The 12,679-nt window shown below is 45.2% G+C and overlaps 1 protein-coding gene across 5 annotated transcripts in view; it reads right to left on the bottom strand.

The window, feature by feature from the left end:
- The window catches only part of HHAT (hedgehog acyltransferase), a 365,126-nt gene that overhangs the window by 271,734 nt on the left and 80,713 nt on the right, over nucleotides 1-12,679 (bottom strand). For all 5 annotated transcript variants that reach the window (XM_039528544.1, XM_039528543.1, XM_039528546.1 and 2 more), the window contains exon 8: nucleotides 3,137-3,287. In XM_039528544.1, coding sequence (XP_039384478.1) covers nucleotides 3,137-3,287 — 151 coding nt within the window. The remainder of the gene's footprint in view (nucleotides 1-3,136; nucleotides 3,288-12,679) is intronic.

Here is a 12,679-nt window from a genome sequence, read left to right as displayed (position 1 = left end):
TCTAGACTAAAAACAAAAGGCTGTTATTCTAGCTTCCACCTCCCGATGGTGATATTTCTATATAAGGCACTGAACACATAAAAAGGATTGCAGCCCTGTGGATAGCAGTGATTCATGAGTTTAACTGTAAGGGTATGAGAGAATCATAACTCAGGGGATGCAGAGGGCAAGCTATGTGAGATTTCTTAGATAACTGAAATTGACCCATAATTCACTAGTAGCCATGGGAAATTCTACCACTCATATGGCTTTCATAGCAACACATCAAATCAGCTGGACGTGAACTGATTTCAATACACAAATACAATCTGTGAAATATATTTAATTATTTCTGGCCATGATTGTTCCCTATGCACATCAGTGAATGAGACATTTTGGCAAAAAAGTAATATATTTTTCTTCTACCGTAAGATTGCAAAACAATCTAAATTTGGTTACCTAGTGGAACAAAAGTTTCAATGATCTAATAAAATTTGTAAATATTAACTAAAATATTTAATATATATTTTTGGAAGTGTAACGAAAGCTTTAAAAAAAAAAGCAGCTACTCTACTTTCACAGTCAATAACAATTCTTCCATGGTCTATTTATATATAACACAATAATATTGTCTGTATTTGTGCTGATGTTCAATTTAGTTTACAACTCGGGAGCAATGCTCAGATCCACAGAGTAATAATTGACACAGCAGGAAAACACTGGCTACTGATTCAAACTCTGCTTTCAAAGTCCAGGCAGGCCAAAAGATGTTGCTATCAGTTCACAGGCTGGCAAAAAAACAAAAAAAGATTTCTTTTTCCAACCTGAAGGGTCAAAAGTTCAGTTTACAATTTCAAAGGAGAATCTATTCCAAAGGGGTCTCTTATTAAGTAGCTTGGATTTTAAATTATTTTAAAATGTCTTATTTATTCCTCTCCAACCTCAGCCACATAACCCATTCCTTTTTTGAATGTTTTCTACTGCCACAAAGCAAAACCCTGGTAAATAATTAGTTTTCTTTGATATGGTCAGCTTCTGACGTAAAAAAAAAAAAATCATCCAAGTCAGTCCTGATAGTAGTGCAGCATGCAGGCCTACTAACTTAAAGAAAGGAAAAGGAAAGTTTTATTTGTATTACAACTGTACATAGAATCCCTACCACATCAAGCATCATCATTCGGCCCTACCAAATTCACAGCCCATTTTGGTCAATTTCACAGCCATAGGATTTTAAAAATTGTAAATGTCATTAGTTCAGCTATTTAAATCTGAAATTTCATTGTAATTGTAGGAGTCCTGACCCAAAAAGAAGTTGGGGGGGGAGGGGTCGCAAGGTTATTGTAGGGGGTGTTGCGCTATTGCTACCCTTACTTCTGCACTGCTGCTGGCAGCGGCACTGCCTTCAGAGCTGGGCAGCTGCAGAGCAGCAGCTGCTGGCTAGGAGCCCAGCTCTGAAAGCAGAACTGCTGGAAGCAGCAGCACAGGAAAAAAAGGATGGCATGGTATGGTATTGCCACCCTTACTTCTGCGCTGTTGCCTGCAGAGCTGGGCCCTCAGTCAGCAGCCGCCACTCTCTGGCCACCCAGCTCTGAAAGCAGCAGTGCGGAAGTAAAGGTGGCATGGTATGGTATTGCCATGCTTACTTCTATGCTGCTGCTGGTGGGTTGCTGCCTTCAGAGCTGGGCGCCCAGCCAACAGCTGCCGCCCTCCAGCTGCCCAGCTCTGAAGGCAGCACAGAAGTAAGGGTGGCAATACTGCAACCCCCCCTAAAATAACATGTTGACCTCCCCGCAACTCCCTTTTGGGTCAGGACCCCTAATTTCAGAAACGCTGATCTCCCCCCTGAAATCTGTAACGTACAGGGTAAAGGCACACAAGACCAGATGGGAGACCAGATTTCACGGATGGTCATGAATTTGGTAGGGCCCTACTCATCATGCTAGGCCCTGTACAAACACACAGTGAAAAAGGAGACCTGGCGCTGAAGAGCTGACAGGCTTAATTATTTAAAGCAATTTCTAAGCTTCACAACCACAGTTTTCATTTTGATTGCCCATAATATTTACTTTGACCTGGGGGAGACCAGAATTTCATGCTAAAATATGAATATTGTTTTTAACATGCTAATGCTATGGAAAGTTCTCTTCAGATATACAGTTTTCTTCCTATTAAAAAGTGTTATAATCCACAACTCTCCTCTCAGGCAGCAGTGTATTATCACCTAGGCCAACAATGCCTAGGCCTAGGGCGGCAAATTTATAATAATAATAAGAGATATACCAATCTCCTAGAACTGGAAGGGACCTTGAAAGGTCATCAAGTCCAGCCCCCTGCCTTCACTAGCAGGACCAATTTTTTGCCCTGATCCCTAAGTGGCCCCCTCAAGGATTGAACTCACAACCCTGGGTTTAGCAGGCCAATGCTCAAACCACTGAGCTATCCCTACCCCCCATTTGCTCATGCCCCCTCCCCAACTCCGCCCCTTCCCCAAATCCCCAGCCCACCTCCTCCCCACAGGCGTGCCGCACTTCCCTCCTTCTACCTCCCTCCTAGGCTAGAAGCGAGTAGCAGCGTGCTCAGAGGCGGCAGAGCAGAGGTGAGCTGGGGCCTGCGGGCGCAGGGAGTAACCGGGGGGGCCGGGAACCGCCCCCCGCCCCAACTCACCTCCACTCCACCGCCGCCATCTCCGAAGCGCACCGCAACTCCCCTTCTCCCCGCTCCTTCCCAGGCCTGCCGCAGGGGAGCGAAGGTGAGCTGGCGCAGGGGGGCAGCAATTTTTTGAGGGCCTAGGGGTGGCAAATTTATTAATCTGCCACTGCTCTCAGGGTAACTATTCATGTATTTCTTATCCCTCTCTGAATGAATTTTCAACTGAAGGGTGTTTTTTGGACCAAGATTGAAAAATGAATTGTATTTCATAAATATCTAGAAAAAAATAGTCAGCTTAGTGGAGTCAAGTGTCACGGATCTAAATTCTAATCATTAAGACACTGAAAATCCTGAAAGGCAGGCTTCCCTTTATCTCTGTGGCATGAAAAAAAAGTAATCCTCAAACTGAAGATCATGTAAAAGATGAAAAGTTAAAGAATAGTTCAGAACACACACACCATAAATACACTGAAATTAGTCATATGAATAATAAATTAAACTTACTGACCTCCACATTCCAGTGAAACTGTGCATTGTGCTCACACAGCGAGGTAAAGCTGGAGGTTTGAGTCCATCCATTCGAATAATAAGAGCAGGAATACCAAAGAGAACCAGGTATTTCACATAAAAAAATAGTACTTGAGCTAATGCCAGGCCACCTGAAAGAGAACATGCCAATGCCTTAAAAAAATAAGATAATGAAAAAACACATTTTAAAAAATGTTACTGATTTTTTTCCTCATTCAAATGATCCATTATCAAAAAACCTAAACATTTGTTTGATTGATAAGCTCTATGATACATACATTTTATAAGAGCTAAAATACACTTAATATATCTATGATCTTAAATGCACACACAACAAAGTGGTATTCTTTCTAGTACAGAGACGTAACAAAGCATTAGCAGCTCCACTTTCAAAATCTCCATTTGGACCTCAGGTCTTGATTGTTATGATAAGCAATTACTGACTTGTGTAGAGCTGAAAAAAATCAAGATGTATTGACCCAGGATATAAATATTTACCTCAAGGGACAATAAATCTTGATGTCTGCCAAAACATAAAGTCAATACACAGTCTGTACAGTATTATTACATACACTCTTCACTTTGTCCCTCCAAAATGGGTACAAACTACTGTTACCTTGGTAGTATCCTGGCGGGCCCAGAGAGAGCCCACCATGTCAGATTTCTTGTGTGCACTAATAAATCAGAGGGGGAGGGGGTTCTATACAACCAAACATCTTCCCAAAATACTCCTTCCTGGCTCAGTATGAACACAGCCTGCAGAACTGGATCTCAGTAAAGTCTTAAACATGTGCCTTACTTTAAGCACATAGGATTGAACTGCTCACACGCTTAGCAATGGGCACATCTTGAAGTTGTGTCCATAGTTAAGTATCTTGCTGAATCCTGCCCTATGTGATTTCAGGGAGCCAGACCCAGGGCTGACGAGAGGGGGGGGAAGCCAGTAGAAATTACCAGGGCCCGGCGGTCCGGAAGGGGGCCTGGGGCCCGGCTTCATCGGCCCTGTTTAGCCGGTCCGTCCTTGCAGGGGGGGCCTGAAATTTTTTTCACCAGGGCCTGAACCCGCTCTCAGCAGTTCGGGCCAGACCTAGAGCACAGAAGTTCAGCATCAGAATCTAGAACATGGATGTTTTTGGTTATGCACGTGCCCATGGCCCAAAGCCAAAATATGCACAAAAAGGAGTAATCCTCATTTACGCTGGTGTGAGATCAGACAGTGAATTCACGGGTGTCAACCATGCCAATAAGGGCTGTAGAACTGTGCTCTCCATTTGCATTTTTACATAAGAACAGCTGTACTGAGTCAAACCAAAGGTCCATCTAGCCCAGTATCCTGTCTGCCAACTGTGACCAATGCCAGGTGTCCTAGAGAGAGTGAACCTAACAGGTAATGATCAAGTGATCTCTCTCCTGCCGTCCATCACCACCCTCTGACAAACAGAGGCTAGGGACACCATTCCTTACCCATCCTGGCTAATAGCCGTTAATGGACTTCACCTCCATGAATTTATCCAGTTCTCTTTTAAACACTGTTATAGTCCTAGCCTTCACAACCTCCTCAGGCAAGGAGTTCCACAAGCTGGCTGTGCGCTGTGTGAAGAAGAACTTCCTTTTATTTGCTTTAAACCTGCTGTCCATTAATTTCATTTGGTGGCCCCGGTTCTTATATTATGGGACTAAGTAAATAACTTTTCCTTATTCACTTTCTCCACATCACTCATGATTTTATATACCTCTATCATATCCCCCCTTAGTCTCCTCTTTTCCAAGCTGAAAAGTCCTAGCCTCTAATCTCTCCTCATATGGGACTCGTTCCAAACCCCTTATCATTTTAATTGCCCGTCTCTGAACCTTTTCTAATGCCAGTATATCTTTTTTGAGATGAGAAGACCGCATCTGTATGCAGTATTCAAGATGTGGGCGTACCATGGATTTATATAAAGGGCAATAAGATAGTCTGTCTTATTCTCTATCCAGGGCCACCCAGAGGATTCAGAGGGCCTGGGGCAAAGTGGGGGAGCTGCGGCACTTGTACTCACCTGGTGGCGGTCCGAGTCTTTGGTGGCATTTCAGCGGTGGGGGGGGCCTTCAGTCGCACCGTGTCTTCAACAGCACTGAAAGGGCCCCCCCATCGCTGAAATGCTGCCAAAGACCCGGACCGCCACTGGGCCAGGGCTCATGGGGCCCAAGGCAAATTGCCCCACTTCCCTCCCCCACCCCCCGTGAGCGGCCCTGTCTCTATCCCCTTTTTAATGATTCCTAACATCCTGTTTGCTTTTTTGACTGCTGCTGCACACTGCATGTATGTCTTCAGAGAACTATCCATGATGACTCCAAGATAATTTTCCTGATTAGTTGTGGGGCTAATTTAGCAGCCTATCATATTGTATGTATAGTTGGGGTTATTTTCCCCAATGTGCATGACTTTACATTTATCCACATTAAATTTCATTTGCCATTTTGTTGTCCAATCACTTAGTTCTGTGAGTTCTTTTTGAAGTTCTTCAGTCTGCTTTGGTCTTAACTATCTTGAGCAGTTTAGCATCATCTGCAAGCTCTGCCACCTCACTTTTTACCTCTTTCATAAAAAATGTCTTGGAGGGAAGGTGGGGGATAGAGGGTTATCGGATGTCAAGCCTGATTTAAATATAACAAGAGTTGCCAACTCACACAATTTTATTGTGAATCTTGTCATATTTGGTGTTTTCTGTCTGGAATCTTGTGATTACATAAAAATCTCAGCTTTCATCAATTAAAAAAAGCAAGTTTCTAGCCTACATGACTGTGGAGTAAAGCTTGAAAAGTTTTCTAAAAAGACTCAAAAACCAGAAGGCAAATAAAAACAACCCCCAAATTATTTTCTTCAAATCTCATAATTTTGGGGTACAATTCATGAGCTTTGAATGTTTAGATCTGGCTACACTGGTGGTACATTATTCTCCTCATGATAGTTTTGATGAATACAATTTATTGGACCAAATTTCATGAAGAAACAAAGGTCAGTAATACTAAACACAGTGGCACAGATCTTTACTTCTGCATACAGTCTTATTGAATGTAATGAGATTACTTGCATGAATAAATGCTGACCAATTTTTAGAGCATGGCAAAACCTATCCCAAAGTAGTCAAATTTCTGTCACGTGGCAGAGCGAAAAGAAAAAGCCAACATTTCAAAGAAGTTTTCTTCCTTTTTGATGCATTAATTTCTTCCAATGCCATTAACAATCTTGGTATTTATTTTACTATGAATGTAGTTTGGAACTTTGCACCAGACTTTACTATGAGACTAAACTTTCTATATTGGTGTGACAGGGCAGCCCCGACCTGGAATGCCTTCCAACAGCAGGCCACACAGCATGACAGTTATGTGTGTACCTGCCTCAGTCAGGGCTGGCCCACAACATTTTGGCACCTGAGGCAGGAAGCTCAAATGACGCCCCCCTGCCTCCTCGCTTGGGCCAAAACTTTGAAAGGTCTCAATTCTGCCGCCTTCCTGTTCTACTCCTCTCATGGTACTGCTCTGCTACCTACCCCGATAAAGGAAAACTAACAACTTAAAATGCCTTGTTCAAAAATTTTAAGTAACACTTAACTTTCAAACACCTGAACAGCAAATGTAACTTTTCTTTTCTGCATAGTAAACACTGGCATTTTTATCTGTTTGAATAATCAAAGTGGTGCTTTCCGTGCCTTCTTGGTTGCAAAGATTTGAATTGATTCCTGAAGGTCCACAGCCTGGGCCAGTTCATGCTCTGTTGAGATGGTTCCAAAGCCTACCAGCCTCTCCTGTGTCATTGTGGAGTGTAGAAGTGTTTTTATTAACTTCAGCTTAGAGAAGCTGCGTTCTCCACAGGCAACTGTTACAGAAAGTGTTAGAAGTATGAGCAGAGCAACAAAAGCATTTGGAAAGGGGGGGGGTCATCTTATTTGTGCACATATATTCCAGAACAGCCTTTGGAGTTGATCCTGCTGAAATGTATCCTGAAAGGTCTTTCAGCTCATCATCTAAATCACTTGCATCAATATTGCACACGTCATCATGTGTCACTGTCCCTAGTGCCCTGCATTGCTGGTGTAGGTCTTCTTCAGGTATAGTGAAGAGTTTTGGAATATCCTACAACATCTCAAATCTACTGCAGTGTTCCCTGAGCTGCATGAAATGTTCAACTGACTGTATTGCACAATCTAGCACCTAGTTAAATAATTCAAATGTCAGCATCTTAAGGGCCTAACTGGCTCCAACTACTTCAGTTGACTGCCTGTTCTCCTCAAGTAGATTCAGGGAAGCAGCAGGAAACAGGAAGCTCCCTGAGAAGCTGGTGTAATCAGTCCAGGCTCCTGAGGGTGCTAGAAAGGTATGTAAGATGCTGCTGCTCCTCCTCTCTCTCCCTGCTGCTTTCTGTTATTCCCTCTCACCTTTTCTTCTGCCTGCCTCTTATGTTTCTTGTGCCCTCCTTCCTCCAGCATAGCACTCCACCATCTCTGTGCATCTAGAGCAGAGAGAATACATATGCACCAACAGCAGACAATTTTCTACACTCTGGGTCCTAGTGGTGCCCCCACCCCCACAATAGTCTGACACCTGAGGCGGCCTCAGTTCGCCTCATGGTAAGGCCAGCCCTGGCCTCAGTTTCCCATAAAAGGAACAGTCTGTCCAGTTCAAAAGCCCACCTCTAGGCATAACTTATTTCTGTACATGTACAATCGTCTACAGAAACCTCATGATAAAACCATTCTCCCAAAATCCTAAAGAACAACATGTTCACAACAGTTTTCCATGCCCCTCCCGAGATGGCATTTCTATCTCATCCTCCCAAGAGTCCATCTCCAATCCATTCCCATACTCTTTTGTCTTTGTCCCAGGGCCCCATTCTCCAGCCCCCAGCCTGAGAGGTTCCAGATTCAATTCTCCCCCACACTTCTCTGGTAGTCCCAAGATGGGTCTTGCGGTAAAGGGCTCCCAGCAGTGTTCCACTCACCAGGGTTCCCAGCCTGTGAGTCCTACCCCAGCTCAGGGAACTTCCCTTCAGAGTTCTGGGCTCAGATTCATGCAGTCCTCCACTCAGGCCTTCTGCCAGGGGATCCTCCTGCAATGTTCCACTTACCCAGGCCTCCCTGCCTGAGAGTCCTACCTCCTGCTCCTGGAATCCACCTTCCAGCATCAACCCTCTTGTTTCAGGCTCAGCTTCCCCTAACCAGGCTGGTTCCTCCCTGTGTTCCTAGGGGCCACGGCATAAGCTCTCCTGTAACTCAGCAGCGGCTCACCAGCCCTAGCTAGTCCTCACCAATAAATTTCTCCACCTTTTGTTCTTCCCAATGGCTCTCTGTATCAGCTCTCCTCTGTGTCTCCTGTTTCCCCCTCAGGCAGCTTTCACCTGTGCCTTTCCTGACTCCCTTTAGGTGCCTTCCGTTAGATGCCCCCAAATGAGAGGCATCTAACAAGTCACTGGTCCCTGCTCCTTCTTAAAATACCAGTAACCGTGAGACAAAAAAGTGAGGTTAAAGCTAGATATCAACCCAGAATTGTAGATCTCTATAAATAAAATGAAGTCTACAGTATTTTCCTCATGGAACACAGTAGGCTAGTATTCAACCACATTTTCAGCCCACAGTAAAACAAAGAACCAAATTACAACTTGGATACCAGCCAACTAGCAACAAATTAGATTACTATTAAAGTGATCTATAATGCTAGCTGTCTGGTTCAGGGCCGCGGGGGGAGGGGGGAACAAGTGGGGCAATTTTCCCTGGGCCCCGCAGGGCGCCCCCCCCATGAGAATTCTCCAGTCCTGGTCCCAGCTTCCCCACAGCGCTTCAGCGCGCCGCGTCCAGGAGCGGCCCTGGACAGAGCTAAAGCGGCCTGGCTCGGACGAAGCTCCCTGCTCAGAGCCACATGGTAAGAGGGCAGGGCCAGAGCTCCACCCCACTCAGAGCCGCATGATAAGGGGGCGGGGCTGCGATCTCCGGTCCCACCGGAACCACGCCGCTGCAGCACTGTCCAGGGGCCAGGGCAGCTCCTGGACGCAACGCGCTGAGGCTCCAAGAGAGGGGAGAGGCAGGGGTAACCCAGGAGCGGCCCTGGACAGAGCTAAAGCGGCGTGGCTTGGGCGGGGCCTGAGCTCCTTCCTGCTCGGAGCTGGGTGGTAAGGGGGCGGGGCTGCGAGCTCCGGGCCGACCAGCAGGAGCTTAGGTCCCGCTGGAGCCACGCCACTGCAGCGCTGTCCAGGGCTGCTCCTGGACGTGGCACGGTGAGGCTCTGGGAGAGGGGGAGGCGGGGGTAAGCAGCATGGCAGAGGGCTGGGGCCGGGGGGCTTGGATAAGGGGCAGGGAGTCCCAGGGACGGTCAGGGCACAGGGAGGGGGCAGAGGGTCTGGGGGGGGACGGTCAGGGAATGGGGAAGTGGGGGGTTGGATCGTGAGCATTCCGGAGGTGTGTCAGTACTCGGCAGGGGGAGAGGGGGTGTATAGGGGTCGAGGCAGTCAGGGGACAGAGGGGTTGGTAGGGGGTGGGGTCCTGGGGTGGTGGTTAGGGAGGAGGTCTTGTGGGGGCAGTGAGGGGACAAGGAGCACGATGAGTCAGGGATTCTGAGGGGACAGTCGGGGGGCAGGAAGTGGATAGGGGTCGGATAGGGGCCAGGGCCAGGCTGTTTAGGGTAGGGAAGACTGTGCCTCCCCAAAGCTCATTCAGCAGTTTGAGGCTTGCAGACAGCTATTTAACACAAAGAGCCAAGCTGTTATCTTTTCCATGGGGGAGGGATCACATGAGAAGAGCAATATCCTACACCACCTACCTCCTTCCCAATCCTACCAAGGGAGAACCCCCTCCCCTGCATTCCCCAAGGCTCCAGAGGGGTTAATTCAGTGGTTCTCAAACTTTTGAACTGTGTAACCCCCTCCCTTAAAAATTAAAAACACTTTTTAATATATATATTTAACACTATTATAAATGCTGGAGGCAAAGCAGGGTTTGAGGTGGAGGCTGACAGCTTGTGACCCCCAGTAATAACCTCGTGACCCCCTGAGTGGTCCCGACCCCCAGTTTGAGAACTCCTGTGTCCATTCACATGCATGTGCTATTTTGAGCATTTCAGTTTTCACAGCATAGGCTCATCCCAGATTCTGGAATGCTCAATTTGTGGAGTATACACATAAGCTATACTAAAGACAAACCCACAGTAACTGTCTCCAGTTTATGAGGGACCCGGGGAGCCAGTCTCTAGGAAACAGATACATTCATAGAGGTTAAGTCCATTAATGGCTATTAGTCAGGATAGGTAAGGAATGGTGCCCCTAGCCTCTGTTTGTCAGAGGGTGGAGATGGATGGCAGGAGAGAGATCACTTGATCAGTACCTGTTAGGTTCACTCCCTGTGGGGCACTTGGCATTGGCCACGGTCGGTAGACATGATACTGGGCTGGATGGACCTTTGGTCTGACCTAGTATGGCCATTCTTATGTTCTAAGCTAAATTAACCCAAAGTTATGGAGACAGATATGAGTCGAGGAAGCCAGCAGAGTATCAGAAACCTGGAAAAAAATCTCTGACTGGATGGGCTCAGGCATTTGGTCACAAGCTGAGGTGATTCAAAAGTTTTGGATTTTTTTAAGCAGAATTTTTTTTATTGTTTCTTTAAACAAACACAGCAAGCAGCAAATATTTGGCCATGCACTTCTGAAACCCAAAACCATGTTCAGGTTTTGGCGGACTAATTTCAGCTTTTCAATTCAAAATGTGTGGGTTTTTTTTTTGTTTGTTTTTTAAGGAAAGCAGACATTGTCCATGATTTTTTTTCCTGCTTTTTAAAAACCCCTAGTTTTCAATCCAAAAAAAGTTTTGATGGAAAAAAAATTGTCGAACCCTTTTAATGAGCTTTAGTGCCTTTTAGCACTAGCTGATGCTGAGAACCAGTGATACCTTGTAAAGGTGACTTGAAAAGAAATTTCTCAAAACTGGGTTTGTGCCAAGATGGGGAAGGTTTTTAAACGTTTATTTTTCACAGGGCTGCGGGGGGGGCAGCAAGTGGGGCGATTTTCCTCAGGCCCTGCAGGGGCCCCCACAAGAATACAGTATTCTATAGTATTGCAACTTCTTTTTATGGAAGGGGCCCCTGAAATTGCTTTGCCCCAGGCCCCCTGAAACCTCTGAGCGGCCCTGGTCTGATTTGATTCCTGTCTGATTCAATTTCTCATTTCTGTTCTGACTGTTTTTATTTTAAGACCTAAGTTATGATTGCCACCTGCACAAACTGCTTGTGAAAGCTACAGCACATTATGCAATGTATCCTCAATATGTGCTGCATTCATAATGTATATTTTAGGAATGTAAATAATGGATAACAATGCATCCTACAATATCCTAATGTCTGCATCAAATGATACATCACAACCTCTTCATGAGCAGCTCTATTAGCACCGTTTTCAAGACAACAGTGCCCGATTCCAGATAAAGTAGGATTAAACTGCAAACTGGGAGCTTGACACACCCAAACTACATTTCCCATGAGGCATCGCGGCAGCATTTCCAATAATATATTTTGATTTACAGCTTAAATATTTTGATTTCCAGCCAAAATATTTCAGTATTCAAATTTGTCAAAATTTGAAAGTAACACAAAGCAGGCACAAATGTACTACTAGTGAATCTAATCTTAAAAGTTAAAATTAAAAAGTGATGCGAGGTTAATATTAAATACCTTCCACTCATTAGCAGTATCGTTTACCTTTGGATTTCTTGGGAATAAATAAGAGAATGTTTTCTGAGTGCCAGAACTAAACAATCAAGGTGATTTTCAAACCACATAAGCCTTTTTTCTGCTTCATAAATCATCATCAACACGTAAGTTCAGGAGTAACTGGCAATTTTCATTGGTGATTCATGAGAAGAACAGAACAGACTTCCCTTTTGAACAGCTACATTGACCCTTGCAGTGTTGCCAGTTTGAAGCAGTTGTTTCTGTCAGTAAACAGGACAGATATGACTAGGAAGATACATATAGTGCAGATATACAGAATTAGTGTGTGGTTTCAGGTGGGGGGTTGTATTTTTTTTTTAAACCAAACTCACTTTCCAGACCACCACCACATTTTAAAGGAATACTGACATGAAGTGCAAGTCAAACAACAACCAGATTTTCTAACAGCTTTGATCTGGTGGCTAAAGTATCCCAGATTCTAAATATAAGATTGTTGGAGTTCCTTTGATCTTCCTCGCATTCAATACACTGCTCCTCTCCCTGGAAAAGCCCACAGGAGGGGGGAAATACTTCAAAAAAAATCTCTGAGAGGGTCACCTCATGGAGCTGGAGCCACATTCTCTCCTGCAAAGATTTGTGGCCTGACACAGTGGGGGTGGGGGAGAGAGAGAGAGGTACTGCACCCTGTACAAGTTAAAAATGAAAATCCTCATAGATAATTAGCTCACCCTTCCATGCATATCCTCTTTCATAGAATATCAGGATCGGAAGGGACCTCAGGAGGTAATCTAGTCCAACCCTCTACTCAAAGCATCCCCAGACAGTTTTTG

This window comes from Mauremys reevesii, linkage group 3, assembly GCF_016161935.1.
Source record: "Mauremys reevesii isolate NIE-2019 linkage group 3, ASM1616193v1, whole genome shotgun sequence".
Taxonomy (NCBI): domain Eukaryota; kingdom Metazoa; phylum Chordata; order Testudines; family Geoemydidae; genus Mauremys; species Mauremys reevesii.
This window is presented reverse-complemented; position numbering and strand designations above follow the sequence as displayed.